Source organism: Tachypleus tridentatus, chromosome 13 (assembly GCF_004210375.1).
Source record: "Tachypleus tridentatus isolate NWPU-2018 chromosome 13, ASM421037v1, whole genome shotgun sequence".
In the NCBI taxonomy this organism is placed as follows: domain Eukaryota; kingdom Metazoa; phylum Arthropoda; class Merostomata; order Xiphosura; family Limulidae; genus Tachypleus; species Tachypleus tridentatus.
Genome location: NC_134837.1, coordinates 137,963,330 through 137,989,332, shown reverse-complemented (window position 1 = coordinate 137,989,332; position 26,003 = coordinate 137,963,330). Strand labels below are relative to the sequence as shown.

Sequence of the window (26,003 nt, the reverse complement as noted above, 5' to 3'; positions counted from 1 at the left end):
ATTCAGCCGATATAAAAACAAAAATAGTCTTCTACTTTTAAAAGTAATATAAAAACAAATGAAAAAGCGTTATATATTTTTATATATTTTATATATATATTATATATTTTTCATTTATTTTTTCTTAATAAAAATAACAACACAATCTTTACTTGGAAGTACTTTAGCTGATGAATCATATAGGGGCTCAGCAAGAGCCTTGATGGTTAATGCAAAGCTCGACCCTTGTTACGAAGAGAGCGCCGAAGGCTCGTTGCCTAGCTTTGACGTATAACATAAGCAAGTACTAATTCGATTGAGAAAGGTTAAAATTTGTGCTGTTATATTATTCTGTTTCGTATATAAATGCCGTACAATCATTTCTAGAGATACCAGTCATGGACAAAATGTAAGAAAACTGTGTTCAACTTTACTGTTTTTGATCTGACAGACACGTTTTACATTCTGAAAACGATGAGTGTTTGATATCGATACTATCTAATAAACAGTAACGAAAATTAATTTTATATTATACAAGTAATAAATAAAATAAGGTAAGCATTCCTTTTTCTGGATGTCTCGATTTCAGTAATAGCTGCAGAAGATTGTTTATAACTCTAGTGTGGTTGTACGTAACGTCTTCCTGTAGGCGAAAAAAGCAAATGCAGATTAGAGTATATTTTCAGAAACTAAATTAGCTCAAATAATAGAATGGTGGAAAGTACAAGCTACTAACAAATAGTTACAATCAAGTAAAGTTATAAGACTCGAATTTTTTATTCATACATAATAATTTGCTAAAAATATTTGAGAAGTAAATTGTAAGATTTTGCCTTTGAAACCTTCAAAAGTACTTTAGTATAGTTATTGTGAATAGGCAGTAAGTAATAGTTTGTTAGTCTTACACTTTAAAAACGGCTGCAGCTTTGATCATTAAACTAATGGTTACATGTTATCTGTTTTTAACTCAATTACACAAGACAGTAGAGAAGTAAAGAAATTTCAATCCAAAGTAGATAAAAAATTCACCAGATGATTTAAGACGAGAAAACTACCAACTGAAGACAAAACTGAGAACTTCTTTAAGTTGAAGCACCAAAGAAAACAGAAACAGAAAGAAGACTACACCGAAAGTTTCTTCTATTTGCAGTATAAAAATAATAATAGAAGAAGATCAAATTAACAAGTCATTCATATTAAAGCAGAAAAACAAACACTAAAAGAAGCTATGAAATTGTTCTAGTTACAACATAAGAGAAACCATTCAAAGAGAACTAAACTGAGAAATTCTTCTAGTCGTGATACAAGAACAACCAGAAACAGAATATCAAATTCAAAAGCTAAAGATAAAAGTAGCAGTTTTCAAATAGGAAAAATTTGTTTCAATGACATCGTAACATTCAAATAATATATAGCAGTCTTTAATTAAAATCAACACATGAGGCCCATCCCCAGCAACCAATTAGCAGCCCTTATAGAATTCACTATCACCAAATTAACTTTATGCTAAATAACCAAAACTACTTACAAATAAATGGTCTAAGTATGGGGAATCCCCGTGTCATTAGTTTTAGCCAACATTTTTATGACAAAGATTGAATCTTAAGCGATCAATTCAGCCTTACGCCCACCACTATACTGGAACAGGTATGTTGATGATACAATTGCTGGATTCATATCTACAGAACTTAGTTTTTTCAGTCACTAGAACTTATACACAATTCAAAACAAAAATCTACAGAAGAGTCACCCGTATTTGATTGTACATTCCCTGGAACTCAGCAAATGAAACAAAACAAAAACTCAACATATTAAGAAACCAAATAAACAAAGCCACAAAACTATGCTCACTCGATAAACTTAACGATGAAACTAACAAAATAAAACAAATTTCCTCAAAAAACTGTGGGAAAAAAATATACGCACACACCTAGACCAACAACAAACAAGCAACAATAAATCCCAAGATACAACAAACTACACAACCTTATACTGCTGCATACCATATGCTCCTGTCATCAGCGAAAAAATAACCAACATTTGGAAAAAAACTTATAACAAAACATAACATTTCAGTAAACACCAAATTTATTCAAAAACCAGGTACAAAACTGAAGTCCATACTATGTAAACAACACAAATATTTATGAAATACAATGCAACAACTGCCACGACTTCTATATTAGAGAAACAAGCAGAAAAATGGAAACTAGATTCAAATAACACACAAAAAACCTTCAAACTTTTTTCACCACTGCAAGTCAAACAAACACAACATAACCACAAAAAAACTCCTAGATACTAAATAGGGAAACAAATATAAACAAACACAAAATCAAAGAAGCCCTGCTTATACAGCAACTAACACCACAATTAAACCAATATAAAGGAAGACCTTTATACCTATACTAATTAATAACCTAAAATCCAACTGTAAAGCCCTCTACATTCCCATTCTCGTTTATATTTTCGTCCCTAAGACATGTGTCCAGCAACGGTCACTTGCAAACTCTCTTTGTTAACCTGAAGATGACCTAAGAAAGTCGAAACGTTGTTTCTCTGCTTATCAATAAAAGTGTTGATACTCATACCAGCCGTTTTGAGATAAATTTTTATTTCAAGTGGGTTTTTCGTCATCAAGATTTTAGTGATAAGGTTGAAATTATTTTTATTCAACGAATTTCCATTGTGCTGTAATTTTAACATTTTCATTGTGACAGTTATGTTGCTTATTGTTTTAACGGTTGTTTTTTTTTCAGGATAACTGTTTTGCTTTTTGTAAAGCTGTACAAATTATTTTGTAATTGATTTATTTAATTAAGATGTTTTGCACAGAAATATCAAATGCTTTGTTCATAGTTAAGAACACACAACTGGCTATGTGTATCAAAACAGGTATCAAAAACGGTTTCTAGTGTTGTAAGCCTCCAGACATCCGCTGTTCCACTGGGGAAAGTCTAATATCAAATACACTAAAATATCTAATTGTTTTTGAAAGAGGATAGGCAAAATTTCAGTTGAGTAATTAACTGAATTAACAATAGACAATTAGTCTATTGTTCTTTGCTTTCTCATTAATCTTCTGGTGATGCGAATATTTAAAAGATGATGGGAGAAGTTTCTTCAATTTCGATTGAAAAACTGAACAATATTAATGTGGTTTAATAAATATTATTCTTTGTTGTTAAAGACAGAATTATTAAAAAAAAGTCGTCGACATATTTTAAGGAACGTAAATGGAAGGAAAGATTTTCTCTTTATTTGCTCGAACTAAATCCAGGAAAACAAATACACAAAATTTTAAAGAAGAACAATGAGAGTTCATGCATGACTTGATGGATAGAGCACTTGACTCACAATCTGCTGCTCGCTGTTCCAGCCTTCCTCATCAAATATGCTTGGCCTTTCAGCCGTGAGAGTATTATACATTTTCAGTTGATCCCGCTCTGCGTTAATAAAAGAGTAGCCCAAAAATTGTTGGCGACGGCAGGTGATGTTAACTAGCTGTTTTTCCTGTGGTTTATTGTTACTAAAGTAGAGATGGATAGCTTCGCACGAAATTCAAAACAAAGCAAACAAACAACAAAAAGAATGTTTCATCACTCATTAAGTTCAGAATTTCTGAACTTTGCGGTTTACCTAAAACACGAAATGCTAGCTTAATCATTTAATTATAAATTTGAGTTATCTAACAATATAACAGCATCAAAAACACCATCAAATACACTTGTCGGTTTCGAGGCTCATTTAAAAGAGTTTGATAGAAAATTAATTATAACAACATTGATACACATTACTTATATAATCAAATTCAAAAGGAAAACAAATCGCAAACTTGTCCAGTTAACTTAATTGTAATTGACTATTAAAATCCTAAAAGTAGAGCTCTAACATATTCATCAATTTTTCTGTCCTTGTTTGACGTCGCCAAAAGGTTCCCGCTTTAAACTCAGCAACACGATCTACTACCAAATTGACAGCTTATGTATGGGTTAGCAAATATATTCTTGATTCAATACTAGCGAATAAGTTCCACAACACATCAGCTTTGATCTTCTGTCAACAATGTAACGTTTCTTCTCTGTAGGACAATTCCTCTGGATCCATCCAGTCTCACTTTTCACATATTTTTTTAAATTATAATTTTAAAGGACGCCGTCTACCATTAAAGCATTATTTTAATCTCCACTACTTACCAGTATATACTTTAGAAACATTTACTGTATTTCAGAGGGGTTTTTTTCGTTTGAAAATTATTTTAGTTCGGTTTCACTTAATTACCAGATATGTCAAGGACACTTCTAGGTTTTCAAACGGATTTCAGTTGCTGATGAATTAGTATTCATTGGGTTTTCACCAAAAAAGCCAAACCGAATTGGAATATTTTTAACTTTATAAACACCAGTTAATGATACTTATAACTTCCGAAGCGGCCGGACTGTCAATTTGTAAGTCGAAGCTGTAAGTGCATTAAGAGACTGATGATAAAATATTATCCTACTTTTGTACTCTAGAGTTGGTAGTGGGTACTGTTGACTAGCTATTCTTCCTCTAGTCTATTTATTCAAAATTCAGAGCGAATAACGCGCATTGCCCTTGTGACAAGTGAGTTAGCTTTGCGCTTATTTCCGAAATAATCAACCATTGCTTTTGAAACCTAAGTTTCTGTATTGTTGCAAGTAAAATGTTTTTAGTTTGGCGTACTGTTGTTCTATTTTAGATAGTCTTCAAAGCAATTTTATTCTTGGTATGCTCTGCTAAAAAAAAACTGCTAATTTTCTGTTTCTTTGTTTCTTAATCCTTATAGAAAGAAACCTTATAAAAAGTTGACGAAACGGTTAGGATAGTTTGTTTGGGATATTTGTGCAAAGTTACACAAGGACTATCTGTGCTAGCGATTCCCCGTTTTTAACTGATAGACTTTCGAATCAACAACATCCATCGCCAACTCTTAAGCTACTTAAAGCGAGTAAAGATATATTATTATTATTATATATTATTATATAATATAATATAATATATATTAGATATTATTACAGAAGTTTTAAAGCTATTTTAAACCAATTACTTTTCACAAAACAAGTATATTTTTCTTGAGAATTATTATATTTAATCTCTGAACACCAACTTATGGCTATTACTTTTATTCACTTTTCTTAGTGTTACTGCAACAAGTCACGGTTGACCTTATGTTGTTATTTTTTACAGTGTTTTTATTTCCATTTCAAGTTTTATTGTTTTATTGCCTTCTTTAATTTCCGTGAATACTTTGAAACAACTAATTTTATAAATATATTTGTTGTAAGAACTTCAGAGGGGAGGAAAGTCAAGGTTACGTGTAAACAAGTTAAAGTTTAACTGTATTTGTTGTTATTTACCAACATGAGCTATCACATTTTGTTAACACAAATTATATAAGCAGAACTAAGCCACGTATAAACAACAAATATCGTTTACACAAAGTCGCATTAGCAACAATAGTCGGCTCGGCATGGCCAGGTGGGTTAATGCGTTCGACTCGTAGTCTGAGAGTCGCGGGTTTGAATCCAGGTCGCACCAAACATGCTCACCCTCCCAGCCGTGAGGGTGTTATAATGTGACGGTTAATCCCACTATTCTTTGGTAAAAGAGTAGTCCAAGAGTTGGCGGTGAGTGATGATGACTAGCTGCCTTCCCTCTAGTCTTACACTGCTAAATTAGGGCCGGCTAGTGCAGATAGCCCTTGAATAGCTTTGCGCGAAATTCAAAACAAACAAACAAAAAACAATATTCCGGCTTCACAAAGTATCATGAACCCTAACTGAACGTTCGGGCAAATAGCAGCTTAAAGAGTAAAGCTGCAGCTCAATCAATACTTTAAAACCTTTAATATTGACTGCTAAGACTGTACACGTATAAAATACAGAAAAAAGACACGTCTTTGGCTTACAAGGAAGAGAAAATCTGCTCAAAATGGCCAGTTTGTAATTTTTATTATTATTATTAATATTCAGCCAGCCTACAACAGAAATAGCTTGATCCAGTTTTTTTATAAAATAGGGATACAGTATACCCTCACCTATTCGCGGTTCCCCATTCGCGGCCCCGCATATTCGCGGGTTAGGCTCGTAACCCTATCGCATCGTATGCCGGTATACCAGGCTAACGTCATAACGTCATAAAAAACGAATGCTCGGTAAACCGGGTTTTTGTAGGTCATAGAAACTAAAAGCGCTTTTCGAGGGTATGTCTGTATTTACTCTCTCAAGCAGTTTTATCGATTGACGTCTTTATCGAACAATTATTACTGAATTGTACTGTACTGTATTATTATTACCTGAACTGTGCGTACTGTATTTATCTGTCTAAGTTTGCCTTTAAATTTGTTCCACTTTCTGTCAATTCTAATACATGTGTTGTACGCATAGAAAATGACTTTACGGTACAGTAATACAGTATGGGTAACTATACTATGTACGTTTCTTTTTGATTAAAATATTGTTGCAGTACAAAATTAAAATGTGTTTACATTATCATTACTACATTAGTGAAATACATGACTGCATGCAATATTACTACATTATTACTGTATTAATGAGTAAGAGTGTCTTTAGAAAGTGTCTGGGAAGCATTTAGTACCGTATATAATCTCATACATAGAAGTTTTAAAACTGCATCCAATATTCGCGGTTTTTCGCTATTCGCGGGGGGTAAAGAACGTAACCCCCGCGAATAGCGAGGGAATACTGTATTGAAAAAAAAAAAGATTTGTTTCTTCTTTATTTTACATAAGCTAACAAACATGGTTATTCTAGTGTAAACGATGTTATCATTACCCTCTCAAGTTAGCTTTTTTACAGATATCTGGCGTTCGTTTAGGAAGCTTAGTACTGGTGAAATAAAAATTATCAGCCGGTAATACATTAACATTGGATGACTGTAACATTTAGATACTTAATGCTTTCTACAATACAAAATCGGTGATTTTAGGGACCCAACTGCTATATTATATATGAAGTGAAGGAGTAAAAAAAGAAAAAAAAAGAAGACATAATATTAAATTGTATTAGAGACATTCGTAGACTAATTAATTTATATAACTAGGAAGATGCACACATTTATATGTTTTATTTGAAAAGACTACGTTTCTTACTGATAAAATTTTATACGCGCTTAGTAGAGATTGTCTCTTAGTCTACCCATATATTTGCTCATTGCTATGCATTATACATAGAGAATATAGTTACACGGAAACTATAAATGCTCATTATATCATCAAACAAATCTCCTTCACAATCTTCAGCTGCAGCTTAGCACTTTACATGTCGAACTAATACGATCAAATAGTTAATAGCTACAGTAAGTCACCATGAACCGTATCAGCTAGTCAGTCCCCAGCTGTGTTTACAATCACTATAATGTTCAAAGCCACCATACCAGATAATCCTTTGCCTATAGTTGAGCATAAAAAGGTTAGCAAACAAGATAAATAAAAACTTGGAATTTAAAAAACTGCAAATATAATTCTAGGTAGCAGCATGGAGCCAAAATAGGGGTTTTAAGTTTGAGTTAATAATGTCTGTAGTATCTCCAGCCTTGTTTACAATCCCTATTTGCATGTTTTTAAATTCCCAATTTTTTATTTACCTTGTAAAACAGATCTAAGCTACACGAACTATCATATCCAATTAACACAAAGTACATAAACAGTATGGCATTTCTTAAATTGTCGGCCCGGCATGGCCAAGCGTGTTATGGCGTGCGACTCGTAATCTGAGGGTCGCGAGTTCGCATCCCCGTCGCACCAAACATGCTCGCCCTTTCAGCCGTGGAGACGTTATAATGTGCGGTCAATCCCACTATTCATTGGTAAAAGAGTAGCCCAAGAGTTGGCAGTGGGTGGTGATGACTAGCTGCCTTCCCTCTAGTCTTACACTGCTAAATTAGGGACGGCTAGCACAGATAGCCCTCGAGTAGCTTTGTGCGAAATTCAAAAAACAAACAAACAATTCTTAAATTGTACATATGTTATAAACTTCTTTTCAAGCAAAGGACAAACATAAACTAATTTCAAGAACTTATAACAATATGTCAACCAAGCTATATATATATATAATATCCAGCGCCTAGTACCAGGACTTATCAATCCTGCTGGGATACAATTAATACAGCGGTGGATGAAACGCTATTGATATTATAAAACTGTATGAACGATAACTGTTACCAGGGGCGTAGATTTTTTACACCCGATGGGGGGGGGGGATGATTTTTGTAACCACTTATGTGGCCTGTTCAGTTTGCAAATTGGTAATTTTTGATTACGTGAACCTGAAAGCTGTAAACATGCAGTCACAGAGTAATCTTGTTGCCACGATACTTGCATGTATACTTAGGCCTACTGACTGATACTTACGAACTATCGCTTAGATCGAAAAGCTTAGAAGCACGCCTTTATAAAAGATGTAAATTTCGGCTACTGAAAAAGCCTACATCTAGGCCTAATTATGTAATTCGATTGGTAAGAACACGAGAATTCCAAGAACAAACACACAACTTGTAGGTCTGTGATACAATAAAAGAATTCAACAGACCAAACTATAGGGGGGGATGATTGTATGCACCATACCCCCACCTAAAATGAAGAAGGGGATGTATGTGTATGTATACCCCATACCCTCAGAATCTACGTCCCTGACTGTTACAGTGCGAACTAAGTTAAATTAGTGAGGTGTAATTGTTATTAATTTTATATGAGCAATTTCAAAATCAAAATTAGATAACGCATTAATAGCACATTATCATTTATTTATTTTACCACCAGAAATTTATTAATATTGAACATTTGTTTTTCTTTAATTAATTAACTTTTACTCATAATTCAGAATAACTGGTGAACCAACGGGTCAAGCAAGTATGTTGTTAACTGCAGAAAATTAAATTAGAAAATTAATTTCACTGTTTTCATTCACCATACCTACATTATCAACTTTTGTTCAAAAAATACTTAAGCATTGCTAAGTTTACTTATTACAAAACCTGGTTTATAAATAAACAACTCTCCCAGTGTCCTGGTTTATAGACAAAGAACCCTTACATATTTCTGGTTTATATATATATATATCTCCCAGTACTCTGGTTTATAGATAAAGAAATCTCCCAAAGTTCTGGTTTACAAATATAACATTTTCTTATTGCCATGATTTATGGATAAAGAACACTTGCATTTCTATGGTTATCACTGAATTACACCACTAGTTTATTTACACTGCAAGAATTTGTTTACTCAAACACAATTAATCACATTGACTTTAAAGTATCCACCCAGTTACTTACTCTACACGAATTCTACTATTAAAATACAGCTGACCAAATTTACTCTAAATATCCACCCAACTGTTTCACAAGCGTGATTACTCTACAAAAATTTGTCTACTTCAACTAAGCACATTTACCCTACGGTATCCTTCAGTTACCTTTAACTCTGCTAACTTAACAAGAATTTGTCTGCTTAAACATATTTGAGCATTTTCTCTCCAAATAATCCATACAATTGTCCCACAAGTGTACTCACTTTTCAGTAATTTGTCTGATTTATTATTAACTGTATTTATAGCTTTTTTTACTTCACAGCTGTCATATAACACAAAACATGACGAAACGATTCCATTGTAATCCCGTAGTAAACAAAATGTAAAGAAAAGGTTTTCCTCGTACTGTGGTCGAACGAAAAAAACAATTCTTAAAAGTAATTATACTAGTGAAATAATAGGTAGAGAAAATATCCCAAGCCGAACTATCTCGTTATAAGAAACATTTCATGCGGGTATTTACCCGTGTATTAAGACATATGTATCATGGTGCTGGAATGGAAAGAGAAAGGCAACAGAGGTTTTCCTCGATAGAATTTCTTTTTTTTTTTTCTTCAGAGTTTTGAGTTATTCTTACAAATATATCATGGTACTTTGACAGAAGTAAGAAAAAACACACACTTTGATGCACTCTAAATTCTACAAGTTGTTGTAAATTAGCTACTCTGGTACACTGATAGTAGAGTGTCAGTTTTTTGTTGTTTTTTATTTATATATCTCAAATCGTCTTTCTTAATACAAAACACCTGGCACATCAATTGAAACAAAAATTTGTTTTATGTAACTTGGACATTTCAAGTTAGCACATCAATTGAAACAAATATTTGTTTTATGTAATTCGGACATTTCAAGTTGTTTGAATGCAGTTACTCGAATAGTTTATTGACCAAATGAAATTTGATTTTGACAAACACATTCGATGTTCAACTATAACTTTTGTGAACAGACAGTAAATTCGTGTTTTGTAATTGCTTGTGACATACGTCTATAAAACTTAACTTCAGCATTCACACAGATATCTCTACCTCATTTTAAAATTGAATTGACAAATTGTGGTAATATGTAGTTTCAGTGTTTTTCTCAAAATATATAAGTAAATTATTTCTTCTTCAATTATACATGTCCATTGAGTACACACAAAATAGTTTTACAACTACGTGTTCTTACAAAAAACAACCTCATCATAAATCAGTTTTAAGCAACGAATAATCAAGCATAACGTTTTACTTTCTTGACATCAGCAAGAAAACCTGAAAGAATTCATTCTTTACGGTGTATTTCTAAATCTGCTCCCGTCTAATCCGTGTTGAAATAATATTTAACAAGTAATGAAGGTTAGTAGATCCCTTTACGTCATCATCTCTCACTATTAGAAACGTTTTCCCTCATTCGTTGTGTCACACATCTGCGAATTAAATATGATTCGTATATAAAAACATGCATATTATTCCCATTCATTTTAAGCGCGTAACAAACGTTTTTTATTGTTTGTGCTGATAGAACAAAGTCATAGTGTATGTCAACAGAGTTAATCTATTTTTACGTCATCGTTGCCGATGTATCATTTAAAATAATATATTATCATACCGTTTTCTAGTTTATTCACCTGAAACATTATACACGCAACTGATTAGACCTCCAAGTTAGAGACCTCTATGGATGAAGAATAAACATCCGTATTTCTGAACTGCAGATCAAATGGGGCGTTTGTTTTTATTGAATTTCGCGCAAAGCTACTCGAGGGTTTTCTGCGCTAGCCGTCCCTAATTTAAAAGTGTAGGACTAGAGGGAAAGCAACTAGTCATCACCACCTACCGTCAACTGTTTGGCTACTCTTTTAACAATCAATAGTGTGGTTGACCGTCACGGCTGAAAGGGTGAGCATGTTTGATGTGAATTCGAAACCGCGACCCTCGGATTACGAGTCGAGTTCCTTAACCACTTGGTTATGCCAGGCCGCAGATCAAATGGAAGACAACCAGTTGTCAGCACAAAAGGGCCAAAAGATGCCACTCTTGACTAAAAAGCGGATTTGGCCCTTATATATTTCACTCACAGTTGGATGTTTGAAAAGTGCTTGGTAGCGTGACATATGGAATTGGAGACCCTCATATTCCTAGTTTGATACACTAAACACTAAGACACGCTCGTTCTCATGGTATCATACAGATTAGTAGAAAAAATAATTTATCTGAACAACTAAACAAGATTATTTTATTAATATTAGTTGAAGTCTATCTGAAAAGAAAAACACAAAAATCGACATTGTTTGGCAGAACAAAAAAGGTAAAATCTTTATTATAGGATAAAGCCAGCCAGTATCACTAACACATTTACCATTATCAGACTGTAATGGTAAGTGTATTATCGAAATATTAGTTTTGAGTTTTTTACTCTTAATATAGTAGCACAATGTGCCTGAAAAAAATTATCGAGTCTATCTTTTTGAAAGTTTTTGATCATATTAGAAAATGTACTCCAATAAATGAATAAAACACTTTTTCATTCCACAATACGATTGGTGTCGCACTGATGGGTTATGGACTAGAGTTTAATCATCGTTTCTAATTATAATTTTGCAGTGAAATTTTCTGAAAAAAAATCAAGTTATGAAAACATCAAATTCGTGTTATCAGTTGATTTTATATATTTTTAGAATAATTTTATTCATGTTCAAAAATTAATAATTTGCAATTAACTATACAAGAATTCTTTGTCTCCGACAGTGATAAATTTAGGCTTTGTAAATATTGTTTTTGTCTTTTGTTCCAGATGGATTTATCTTAGACAAGTAAAACTGCTCCATGTTTAGAAACGAAAATAACAAACAAGTGGTTTGTTAGATTTTATGCAAAGCTGAACAAAAGCTATTTGCATTAAACTTCCATAATTTTGAAGTGATAAATTAAAGTGAAGGCAACTAGTCAACAGATCTCAGCACCAACTTTTCTGTCGTTTTTGTAATGTACTCACGGTTTCAAAGTGCGAAGTATTTTTGTTTAATGTTTATAATAATGGAACATGAACCGAAAACCTCAGCTTCACTGCCCGTCACGCTAACTATTGGGCGGTATTCTGTCCACTCCCCATACAAAATGAAATTACTACTTTCAAGTTAACTTACTTAATGAAAATATTTTAAGTTCCAAGTTCCGCGGAGGCTCAACGATAAGTCTGAGAGCTTATAACGCTGAAAATCGAGTTTCAATATCTATGATGTAGAGTACAGTTAGTCCGTTGTGTCACTAACCATACTGTAGCCAACATATTTAATAAAACTGTTAAATAATTGCCAGTTTTTCACAAACATTTAGTAAAAAAAAAAAGAACGAATTGAATATAATATCGTACAAGCATGAGCATACAATTATTTTGTGTGGTTACCATAAGAATACGCCACCTAGTGACTCAGTGGCAAGTCTATGAGCTTATAGCGCTAAAAATCAGGTTTCGATACCCGTGGTAGGCACAACAAAGTAATTAAGTGAATGTATTACTACCTGTACTAAGCTTATAACGCTATTTTCTTTCTTTTTTCTGATTCTTTGAAATATATATAAAATCAACGGTATCAGTTTTACTTTGTAACAATGTTAATACACTAATGTTTACCTATTTCTAGTATTGTTAATTCTTAATTGAGATAACGGTCTGTTCTTATTACTTTAAGTTTTTATTTTTAATTTCGTATTTTCTAAATCAAATACATCATCAAAATTAGGTCAAGAACGTTAAAAATAGCATTACTTTAAACAAAAGTGAGATGCAAACGAGACAAACGGATGTAATGAGAGCACACCTTTCGAACCATTCAGGTGCCACAAGGTGACGTATGTAGTTGTCCTTGCGTGACTTTCTCGAGTCCTTCAGCCCCTCGTGGCATTTAACTTTATTTTCTACATCTAGTTACTATCAACTCTTCTCACCCCTTCTCTTCCCACCTGCAGGACAAAACAAAATTAGGTCAGTCTAACCACACCTTTGTTAGATATCTAGATAAGCTGTGTAAAGAAAACTGTTAACACTACATTGGGTCTTTTGTTTGAAAAGGTTTTTTAAGATCCGATTTCTGCTGCTTGCTCCTATTTGTCGCAACGCCGATGAAACTATCATTGCAAGTTTTACTCTTAGTTGGAAAGGATTACAGATCGAAAATCCGCTGTTTATGTTGTTGTTGCATAAATGTCAGAACTAACAGTATATATCGTTAAATATTTCTTGGTTAATAAATAGCCGTATACTGTATAGTGGATTTAATTTACACTAGTCGGCATTTTGTAGAAAAAACAAACAAACAATAGTAGGCTTTTCATTATCAATAATTTATTCCTCTCATTCACTAAACTGGCTATCTTCTCATTCTTGTGTTTCAAGCAAATCAAAATTCTCTTTCTAAACCTTTGTCTGATGGACCTTTTCTTTTTATAAGTTCATTTACTTTATCATAGAGGTAGTTTACTTTTGATAACTAATTTTATTTTTATTACTTCTTCAAAACTTTAGAAACATCTTACAGGCATATGACGTCTTTCAATCTTTCAATATAAAATTAAGGTTTTAAATTTAAGAAGTAAATACATCTTTATTTTAATTAAATTTTCACTTTCTGTTCGTACTCGGGTTCGCATTCCCGTCGCACCGCAACAATCATGCTCCCCTTTTCAGCCGTGGGGGCGTTATGATGTAACGGTCAATCGCACTATTCGTTGGTAAAAGAGTAGTCTAAGAGTTGGCGGTGGGTGGTGATGACTAGTCGCCTTCCCTCTAGTCTTACACTACTAAATTAGGGACGGCTAGCACAGATAGTCCTCGAGTAGCTTTGTGCGAAATTCAAAAACAAACTGTTCCTACTTCAAATCTGTCAACATTCTTTAATGAATATTTAACACCTTTACAGGTTTTTGTTTGTATGTGAAATGAAATAAAAATGGTTAAAACTACCTTACTACATTCGTTTAAGAATTATATTAAAATAAAGCATTTGTTTATTGTTGTTTAAACGTACCTAACTAAAATGATAGGTTAGAGGGAGAGCAAAAACACATCAATGAGCTACTCTTGTCTGTCCAAACAGTGATGTTTGACTGTCATTGTTATGACACATATACAGTCATATAGGACTAATAAAAAGTGTTAGATAATACTTCACTAAATTCCTGTAAATTAAGGTAAAGTACACGTTGTTGTCTCTGGAATAGCAGAATCTATTTTTTTCATCCACTTTTGCTCTTCTTATTTTTTCGTTTATTTCGTGTATAACCTCTCTTCGAAGTAGAGTAACGTGAAGAAACAGACACAGTAAGCTCTGCTTTGACCTATTGTGATTTTAAAGATGAACCATTTAGATAACAATTTAATATTCAATATAAAAAATTCTGTTAAATTATTAAAATACGGGAGTTTGTAGAACTATATTTCAATATTTTAAAATTTATTTAAGGTTGTTTGTAATTAAGCACAAAACTACAGAATGGACTATCTTTGCTCTGCCCACCATAGGTATCGAAACCTGGTTTCTAGCGTTGTAATTTCACAGATATACACTGTTCAACTAACATCTAAGAGAACCCTAATATTTTGTGGAAATACTTTTACGGGAATACTTCAAAAGCGCACCCCCAATATGGTATTGATTTACATTAAATCACACAAATATAGTAGTTCAAGCATTAAATGTGCATTATAGCGAGCTTGTATATGTGGTCTAAGACTTTGTTAATTCTAACTAGAAAATCCACAGTTATCTTTGGTCTTGAATTAGATGACCTGAAGTAGAACTTCGTCTGCACACAAATTCAAGCAAATGTGCACTGAATAATTTAAAATAATATATATTTTTTTTAATTTCGCGCAAAGCTACTCGAGCTAGCCGTCCCTAATTTAGCAGTGTAAGACTAAAGGGAAGGCAGCTAGTCATCACCACCCACCGCCAACTCTTGGGCTACTCTTTAACCAACGAAGAGTGGGGGTAACCGTTACATTATAACGCCCCCACGGCTGAAAGAGCGAGCATGTTTGGTGCGACGGGGATTCGAACCCGCGACATTCGGATTACGAGTCGAACGAATTAACCCACCTGGCCATGCCGGGCCAATTTAAAATGAATAAAAACTATTGAAACATAGGAAAAGACAACTATTGATGTCTTGCAAACTATGTCCTTTTTTAGCTTTCATCTGTATTTACTTTTTATTTTACTCAGTGGTAAACTTAAGAACTTTTAACCTAAAATATGAATTTCGATAGCCATTGTGGGTAACTGCAGACAGACAATTGTGTAAATTTTATTTAAAAACAAACAAAGAATAAACGTGTGTAATTGTGGGTATCTTTTAATGTAAAGCTACGATAATGGGCTTTCTGTGCTCTGTACACCGAGGAGAACAAAATCCAGAAATTTAGCCTTGTAAAAGCGTGTACTTATCGCTGACACACCGGCGGGAAGATGTGTTTATCTGTTTTTTAATTTCGCGCAAAGCTACACAAGAACTATCTACGTTAGCTGTCCCTAATTTAACAGTGTAAGACTAGTCAAAAGGGTAGCTAGTCATCACCACTCTCTGCCAACTCTTGGGCTACTCTTTTACCAACTAATAGTGAGATTGACCGTAAGACTATAATGTTTTCATTGCTGAAAGAGTGAACATGTTTGGTGTGACAGAGATTGTAACTCGAGACCCTCAGATTAAGAGTAGAACTCTAACCACCTGTCCATGTCTGGCTTCTGCAGGGAGAAATAAGGGTAGATAAATATAACATTTTTAATACACTCATTCCCACCACGAAATGTGTGTTAAATTTCGAAATGTTACTCAGTTATTGTGTTTATTAGAATGCATGCTTTCTGAATTTTGTCTACCCTGGCAACGGTTCTGTTGAACCGCTTGCCATGTTAAGTGCGTCCCAATGCATATAACATCAAGCTCTAGCGGTGAACACTATTTGCTGCTTAGCATACATAAACATAATGTTCTGTGCCACTTTACGAAGGGTATAATGAGGAAGAGGGTTAGAGATCCGGGGTCGTTTTCCATAAAGTAGCAAAACAAATAACGAGATCTAACGAGAATAGAAAACCCGAAGAAAACACTTATTGGTTAGAGAAGCACCAACGGCAGGGATTGCTTACGAATATGCTTTTTGTTTGTTCTCGATATTCCATACCTGTGTTAGTTATATCAAATTTTGATTTAAAAGGTTAAATGAAGTTAGTTGGTCAGAGCATCGAGTGCCAACTCTTAAGTTACTCTGTTATAATATTAGGATTTGACTTTCACTCTGATAAAGCATTCATGGTCTCAAATTGCAGAATAGGACTTGTGACAATGGGTTGCGAACCATGGATCTTTAAATTCACAGTCAACATACTAACCGCGAGGCTACGCTTGGCCCCTAACGAAGAAGGTACATTGCTAGAATTCACAAGTAGGGAATTGCAGTTGCACATATCATGGAAAAATGAAAATTGGACAGGTCCACATTCTTTTCACGAAATAATTATTGAATATTGCAAAGCAATAGATTTGGTAGTCACATTTCTGTTGAGTAAATCTACAAGTTTAGAGATGAACTAGAAAATTATTCTGAAAAGGTGCTTCGATCGACCATATTGGACTCAGAACCAGTGAATGACGGTTCTATATTCTATTGTTTCATGCTGAAAATTATTGTACCTTCAGTAGCTTATGACGTTAATTACATGTATTTGGAGGTGGTGTTCAGTTAACGGCCTAATTCTTATCCCCTTTAAGCTCCAAGAAACATCCAGAAACATCCAGAAACATCTTTATTAACCAAGTACACCGAACAGTGTTACTCATTTATTTAGACACCGGTGGGTTGCTTTAGGATGGTAATACCACTATCTATTTGGCCCGTGTGGTACAGGACTGGATTTGACAATAGGACAAGAAATATCCCTTGACCATTTAGGTTTTAGATTTAAGTATCTTCATTTTCAGGGTGTATTAGGACGTTGCATCAGTCTTTCCACATCTTCCATCTTCCTTGACACAGTTACGCTCCATCTTTCTTGAAAAATGGTGCCAAACTCGCCAGATGTATCTGATTATCTTGTGGAGTTGATAGCAGGGTATTCTATGTAATTCAGTTTTTCTATCTATCGCATTTGTAATGTTTTCACCAGTTAGTGTAATAACTAAATGTATAAAGAACTTTGAAAGATTAACCCCTTATTTATATATACAATCATGACTATTTTGCTATTTAACGGAGTTGTTCTGAAACTTACTGAGTACCTGGACAGCAGAACAAGCACATTAACTGTTACTGCTAACAATATCATATTAATATAATAAAAGTTATATGTGTTACCAAACTCTTGTAATACGAATACAACAAAGAGAGGGAGAGCACGTTTTCTGAAGGTTAATACGCAGTAATAACGAGGGAGTTAAATAGCTCTTTGGAGATTGGGTTAATAAACATCTGTGACTTTTCAAGCTATTAAAACAGTTGTGTGTAGCAATACTACGGTAGCAAAATCTCAGCGAAGTAAAGACAAAGAGTTAAGGAATTGATCAATTTGTTTGTTTGAAATTAAGCGCAAAGCTATACGGTTACCAGCGTTGTGAGTCTGGACTATACCGTTGTGCCACTGGAGGTACCATTAGAAGAATCTGCAGAATAAGTGCTGGTTCGATTTAACCGACAAGTTTACCATTTTCAAAACAGTTTTATTTTTGGAAGTTGATGAGCTTTACTACAAAGGAATATATTTTTCTTCTTAACTTGAATATTTGTGATGGTGTCGCTATGGGTTCCAGATTGGCACTCTTTTTTCCTGTATTACCGTAAAAACAAATGGTTGGCAAAATATCGTCTGTCGTTAAACCACTTGACTCCTGGTAGTGCATGGATGACGATCAAGCTTTTCAATATCTTGAACAGTAAACATTACGTTATAAAATTCACTGCTGAACACCAACTAGACTATAAACTTTCATTTCTTGTTAATTTATTTATAAAAGTAATGGCCACTTCCAATGTGAAATATAACATAAAATTATTTGCTGTTTTATACTTTAATTTCGGAAATTTTATACCACATGTATTTAAATAAAACTTTCCTAAACTTTTGTTCCACTGATCATATAAAATATTTAGCACCCTGGAAGCTTTGATTAAATAATTCAATAACATAAAAAAATCATTATGCAGAAATAATTTTCCTATTTACATTATTCATAAAATAATTCATGGTTACTTGAATAATTAGAGCTGTAACAACTAATCTACATTTGAAGATTTCAACTATCCTGTTGGCATTACCTTATCATACATAAAATGTAAGAAGAAGTAGTTCCTAGAGATATCTTCAAAAACAGGTGAGTTTTTAACCTAATTGTGGTCTATATTTCTCATTAATTTAAGGACATGTTCCTGCAATAAAGTCAGCAAATATAGGTTACAAGTAAACTTGTCTTTGCTGTAATCGATTCAGAGAAGTGAATTTGAATATCCCTCATGTGCATGTGATGTTGATTTTCATTCAAAGTATTTCAAGATACTTAAAAGGACCAATGAAGAAAAGTATCCTGTATCAAAGAGTTTTTGCTCATTCACAAACTCAGGCTGGATATTAATAACGTAGGTTCAACAAGTAAACTACTTCTAGTATTATAAAATGTATTTGTCTATTTAGAAGCTGTAATAACTTTAAGACACACTTCAAGCAACCTTGTTAATATCAATACAATAATAATCTTGCTAAACATTAATTGTTTGTCTGTTTTGAATTTCGTGAAAAGCTACACGAGGGCTATCTGCGCTAGCCGTCCCTAATTTAACAGTGTAAGACTATAGGGAATGCAGCTAGTCATCACCCCCCACCGCCAACTCTTGGGCTACTCTTTTACCAAAGAATAGTGGGATTGACAGTCGCATTATAATGCCCCCACAGCTGAAAGGGCTAGAATGTTTGGTGCGACAGGAATTAGAACCCGCGCCCTTCAGATTACGAGTCGAACGCCTTAACCCACCTGGCCATGGCGGCCCCTAAACATGAATGCAGCAAATACACATTTTTATTGATAAAGCAACGGCACATTTCTGACAGTCTTGCCATTTATCATTACAGTAAAGATACGTTTCTAATAATCTTGCTAAATTTTAATACAGTAACGAAACATCTCTAACCATTTTGCTAAATATTTATTCAATAACACACATTTCTATCAATGTTGCTAAATTTTAACGGGGTGAAGACACGTTTCTAACCATCTTACTAAATATTTATGCAGTAACGACACATGCCAAATAGTTTTGCTAAATATTAATAGAGTAAAACATTAATACACTAAAAACAAGTTTCTAATAATCTTGTTAAAAATTACTAGAGTAAAGGTACATTTCTAACGATCTCACTTTCAAGTCCCATCTCTTAATGTCAAGGTAGGAAGTGGGTAGAACTCTATAAACGGTTCTTCATATGAGCGTTATGGTAGCTGTTGTATCGTTTTCATCTGAGTTTATGTATTATGGTAATAGTGGCGGTTATTTTTTTTTCTTCGTTATATTCTTCCATAAAGAGTGCTAGAGCACTCTTTGAGGTATAAGTCATTTATGTTCCGTCCCCACTCTGTGTGTATGTTGTGCTATAGAAAAATTAATATGTGTGTTCTTATATAAAAGCCATATCCAGCTATATGCTGTGTCCATAGAGAGGAATCGAGCTCCTGATTTTAGCGTTGTACGTCAAGGGGGCGGAAAAATGTAATGAAGTGTTTGATGTTTGGTGTAAAAACATTGTATATGAATGTAGTTAAAGTTAAGTAATTCCTCAGTAACATCAGTAATGGTGGTGAATTGGTTGTGAATCTCATTAACATACTTGACTTTAATAGTATTACTGCATTTGAAAGATATGTGTTTCTGACTGTTGGTATGTAACTTTTTATAATAATATCATGGTCACGTCAGAGTAGGCATCCATGCGACGCAACTAAGATCTTGATCAACTTTATAACTTGTGACCATGGATTTTACAGCGTAAAATTATATTTTAATATTGAAAGTCGTGTAGGAAAGATCTATGTTTAACTGTATCCTCTCTATATTCTTCTTTGTATTATTTTTGACATTGCAATTCCTATATCATTTTATATTTATAGAATGTTTTTATTAGTTGTTGATACAGTAGCGACACTTTTCTAATAATTTTGCTAAATATTAACGTATTAAATACATAAAATTAACAACCTTTCGAAATATTATCAAATGGTAAAGAAACGTAACTGACAAGATTTCTAAATGTTACTATACGATTAAGACACATAGTAATTATACATATTTTTCAAGCTTTTTAAATATTAATAAGGAAGAGAGGCTTGGATAACAGGTTTTTGTCTCCAAATACTAATACATAAAAACACATTCACAGCAAGAGTTCTAAATATTAATACATAACTAATAAGCTGAAGTTATACATAACATAAGCTAATATTAATGCATTAAAGACACATGAATAAAATGTTATATTAATACAGTTTGTTTGTTTGTTTTGAATTTCACACAAAGCTACTCGAGGGCTATCTGTGCTAGCCGTCCCTAATTTAGCAGTGTAAGACTAGAGGGAAGGCAGCTAGTCATCACCACCCACCGCCAACTCTTGGGCTACTCTTTTACCAACGAATAGTGGGATTGACCGTCTCATTATAACGCCCCCACGGCTGAAAGGGCGAGCATGTTTGGCGCGACGGGGATGCGAACCCGCGACCCTCAGATTACGAGCCGCACGTCTTAACACGCTTGGCCATGCCGGGCCCATGAATACAGTAAACATGCATACGAATAGGCTTTAGAAATATAACTTTACAGGTTTTCGAAATATTGGATACAAGTCTAAAGAGGTTATAATATCATTGTATAGGTCATTGGCTAGGTCACGTTTAGAGTAGAGCAGTGTGATCAGTTTTGGGTTCCTTACCGTGGAAAGAACATTGTAATATTTGAAACAATTCATAAGAGAGCTATTGGAATGATAGCCGCAATGGAAAGATTGTCATAAGATCTCTGAACGTTTTTTGGACAAAATAAAAGTTAAAGGCGTTGTTTTCAAATTTGAAAGGAGAATTTATCAAACATTTGAATGATAAGTTTTAACTTTGAGTTTTTAGTGGTTATTCTAATTTGGTCGATAGAAAGGCATATATAAACCAAAAGATTCCTTGTTATATTTAATGTTCTGTTGGTCATAATAAAACGCATGATTAAGAAGATTTTAAATAGTAGTACAGTAAATATACATATCTAACAAGTTTTATGAACAAGGATGCGGTAACGAAACATGAATAATAATATTTTTAAACATTCTATAGTAAAAACACGTGACTAACAAGCTTACTAAACATTAGCACAGCAAAGACATGGGACTACAAGCTTACTAAACATTAACACAACAAATAGATGTGACTAACAAGCTTAGTAATTATTATCACAGCAAAAACGCATGACTAACAAACTTACTAAACAGTATCACAGTAAAGACACTTAGCTAACAACTTTACTAAATATTAACACAGCAAAGACATGTGACTAACAAGCTTACTAAATATTAACATAACAAAGACTTTTGATTAAGAAGCTTAGTAAATATTATCACAGCGAAACACGTGACTAACAAACTTACTAAACATTATCACAGTAAAGACACTTGGTTAACAACCCTACTAAACGTTAACACATCAAAGATATGTGACTAACAAGCTTAATAGGCATTAACACAGCAAAGACATGGGATTAACAAATTTACTATATATTAACAAAGGTTTCTAAATATTAATACCATAAAGATACATTATTAACAAGCTTGGAAAATATTAATACAGTAAAGACGAATAAATACCAAACTCTCTGATAATATATGAAAGACTAGTGAACTAGATGGCTGTCCGAATGTCAGTAGAAATCACATCAGAAAAACCATTAAGTTAAAATCTTTAAAACATTGGTCATGTAATAACTTAGTGTCAGGGATTTTTATGAATGTTCATATAGTAAAAACAAGGCTTAAGAAACTCTCTGAATTGTGAATAATTAATAACTATGGATTAGAAAACTTCATAATTAAGGATCTTGGATTATTAAACTTTCTGAAGATCAGTGTAGGAAAGAGATGTGGGTCAATAACCATTTACAATGTCGATAGCACACTCTTTGAAGGTTTGTCAAAGGAAGATACTTGGGTTAACTAGGTATCCAGTAGTTGAACTAAGTAAACTCGGTGTAGTAAAGTCATGTGGATTAGCAAGCTATCAAAATATTTATATGGTAGGCAAATAATATTAGGGAAGTTTTATATCGTAAAGGCACAGTGTTCGAGAGGTTACATATATACAAATATATATAGTAAAGACACAGAGTTAGGAAGATTCCTGAAGATTGCTGTAGAAAAGGCATGAGTTTATCAATGTGTTAATAGTAGTTTCAGGGAGAAAAGGATAAAAAAGTGTTTGCTATATAACGTATTTACAGGGTGAAAAAAAAAGGAAAAACGAAAAGAGACGTTGGGGGCGTTGCTGAACTAAGGTGCCTTTTACACACTTTATAGTAAGAGTTAGTTTTAATGTTATTTTAGTATTTTTTCAAATCAGTAAATCTTCACTTGACTTTAACAACATAAATTGCTTTGAAAGTAATTTCAATATAATTTTTTGCTCTGCAACTGGCAAATTATCAAAAGTCAGACTATGGTATTTCTTATTTCTAAGTTGTTTCACGTTACAATTCTAAGTTGTTTCATTGATACAACATTCTGTGAATGAAGAGTTTTGCGGTACGTCTTGGGCGCTCATACTGTTTCTTTTCATGGCCAAATTGCCGACTTTTATTTTTTCAGTTGATTAAGATGTGCAGAAGACACCTGACCTGATTCTTTACGCTGCTCGACTGCCAGGTGTATATAAGGGCTATTCTATCGGTGTTCTTCCTGTAGTTGTCGTGAAAATCGGTAGTTGCGGTTAATCAGGAAAAACGTAAAGATGATGAAACATGTAAGTATCATCTTAAATTTGGAATTCCTCAATTTTGTTTAGGGTTATTATTAATTTATTTAGAGCTTAAACTGTATACAGCTGCTTAACAGCATTCCATGTTGCTCATACTTTTGAAGTATTATAAAGTTTTAAATTTTGATTAACCCTTTTCATGTTTGAGGGCATTTAATGGCTTTTATGAATACGCTTCTTTGATCACTTACCCAGTTAGGTATGAGTTAAGCACATCCTTCTGGTACTGTTGACAAGCACTGGAGTAGAGAGTTTTAGCAACTAAAACTCCTGGGTATTATAAATGATTTGAGTGAAAGTAACTTAATCTATTATTATTCACGTTTACTTTGAGCGTCACATGTGCTACTTGCAAGAAGCTTTCTTCTTATCTCCTACAGTGAACCAAAACAACCAGTTCTTATTATTACGTTTACGAGCATCAACTGCATATTAAATAAATGTAGTTGTGTTTGACATATGATAGGCAGGCACTTTAATATTATGTTTTGTGACACGAAGGACAAGGATAGAATTAAAATAATTTCAGTCAGTCAAAGAGACAATTTTGTTGAAATTTTATTTTAAAAAATGTTCATTTTTAAGCGCAAAGCTACACAATATGTTAGTTATGCTCTGCAGTTGCGAATATCAAACCTGATGTTTAGCTTTATAAGCCTTTAAACTTACTGCTCAGCCGCCAGACGTAAATCGAATTTTGTGTTTTGGTAATAACAAGAAGTGAAGAACGTCATGGTTATGTTGTGACAGGGTTAGACGGAGTTGCAGACTGAAGAAGCCAAGGCCCGCGACGTGACGCCACTGAATTCTTTCTACACTTTCAACTGTAGGCATGTATAAGTGAAAACAAACCCGTTCTTCTCTTTAAAGAACTAGACGAAAACCTTTGTGGTGGCTGTTACATTTCACCTGTCCAAGAGCTCAAAATTAGAGACAACTGTGTCTGAATCCTAAGAGTCTCTAACTTATCTCTTAGTCAACGTGTACATAAGGTACCAGTCATTTAGCCAATACGTACATAAGGTACCAGTTACTTAGTCAACGTGTGCGTAAAGTATCAGTAACTTAGTTAACGTGTAGATAAGCTATCAGTCATGTTCAAAATTACAACTACATCGTACCATAAATATTGCATATATTTTACATTTTTCAGTCAAGTAATGTTACTGATAACTTTAATTACTAAGATGCAATGGTCTTTAGGTGAAATATTAAGCAATAGAGCGTTGAAGTCATTTTTGAATCAAGTTTTCAAAGTCATTAAAATAGATTTAAAGTGTTTTGGTCGAGGGACGAATGTACGGAAGGAAAAAAAACATTCAAAGATGGTGTAGCCCTTGAAGCTTTTGTTTATTTAAACATATACGTTTTTCTGCTCTTAAAGGAAACTACTTAACTTAACAACTTCTACTTTTAGGTAAAAACTATATGACTTTACACTTCTATTCACACACATACACTTCTACTCTTAAAGGGTGTGTGTTTTCTTGTGGCAAAACCGCATTGGGCCATCTGCTGTGTCCACCAAAAGAAATCGAGCCCCTGATTTTAACGTTGTAAATCCATAGACTTACCGCCGTCCCACCGAGAAAATACTCTTAAAGGAAGCTACCTAATTTTCCAACCAGATTTAGCACTCAAATTTGTTCTTTTTGGATAGTAAAGTTTGAAATGTGAAGTTTTTGGTTGCCTTGGACAACGTCATGATTAGCTGAGTACTGATCTACGACAAGTTGCCATTCACATCTGAAGATGTTTAAAGCTCATTTCGACAACTTTCCATATCAATAATGTAGCTGAAATACGCTGTTAAACTCCTTTATCTGTGTAATTATTATAATACACTAATGTTGTTTACACAGAAGTAACTAATTAATAACTAGAGTTAGGTGAACGTGTAACTTGGCAAAGATAAGACTTTTACATTTGCAAAGTCTTACACACTATTCATGATTAAAATATCTGAAAAGCTTAGATCAGAAACCTGATATACTTAAAGAAGTAGAAACAACCAAGTGGTGATAGTCAGTTTAACAAATAAATGATATATTTTCATTTGAGTTTGTATTACGGCAAATTTATAAATCTTTTGAAATTGTATTGTTATCAACAGGTGGTCTTTGCCATGCTTCTGGCAGTCGCAAGTGCCCAGATTCTCGCTGACCTTAGCTACCACTCTGTTCTTTGGCCTTCAACAACTAGTCGAGTGGCTACCCACACTTACAGTCTTCAAACTCCTCTATATATTCATCGCTACATCAGGGTTCCCTACACTTTGACCCCTGTATTCAAAGTTCCAAAATGGGCCAACTATGGCTACTACTACTACCATCCTTTAAACGTACTGAGACGCTCATTTGTGCTGGGTCTAGAGGCTCAACCCAAGGAAATCAAGCTGGAGTAGATGGACAGAAGACTAAAACTTTATGTTTTCTATGACAGTTTTCAATGTTTTTTTTTTATCAAGTAACATTTTATCTTTTGTATAGTGGTCTTATTTTTCTTTTTACTAACACAGCTGTAAAAATATTAAAATAAATTGTTTTTATATTTGCTACGACATTTGGGTCTGTGTTTTAATTTAGGAATTATACTATAAGTAGATTTACAATAAGTAAATTCTCCGGAGTCGAGGTATCTTCAAAATTAA

At 33.6% G+C, this 26,003-nt stretch overlaps 1 protein-coding gene and 1 long non-coding RNA gene across 2 annotated transcripts; one reads left to right on the top strand and one right to left on the bottom strand.

Moving 5' to 3' along the window:
- Positions 1-47: 47 nt before the first annotated feature.
- On the bottom strand, positions 48-23,708 carry LOC143238444 (uncharacterized). Its single transcript, XR_013020584.1, has 3 exons — positions 23,545-23,708; positions 13,126-13,267; positions 48-622 (listed from the first exon to the last, which is right to left on the bottom strand). It is a non-coding gene; the product is annotated as an uncharacterized LOC143238444 (long non-coding RNA).
- On the top strand, positions 23,181-25,913 carry LOC143238443 (uncharacterized). Its single transcript, XM_076478671.1, has 2 exons — positions 23,181-23,338; positions 25,467-25,913. The coding sequence occupies exons 1-2, from the start codon at positions 23,327-23,329 to the stop codon at positions 25,755-25,757; spliced, it is 303 nt and encodes a 100-aa protein (XP_076334786.1). The 5' UTR covers positions 23,181-23,326; the 3' UTR covers positions 25,758-25,913.
- Positions 25,914-26,003: the final 90 nt, after the last annotated feature.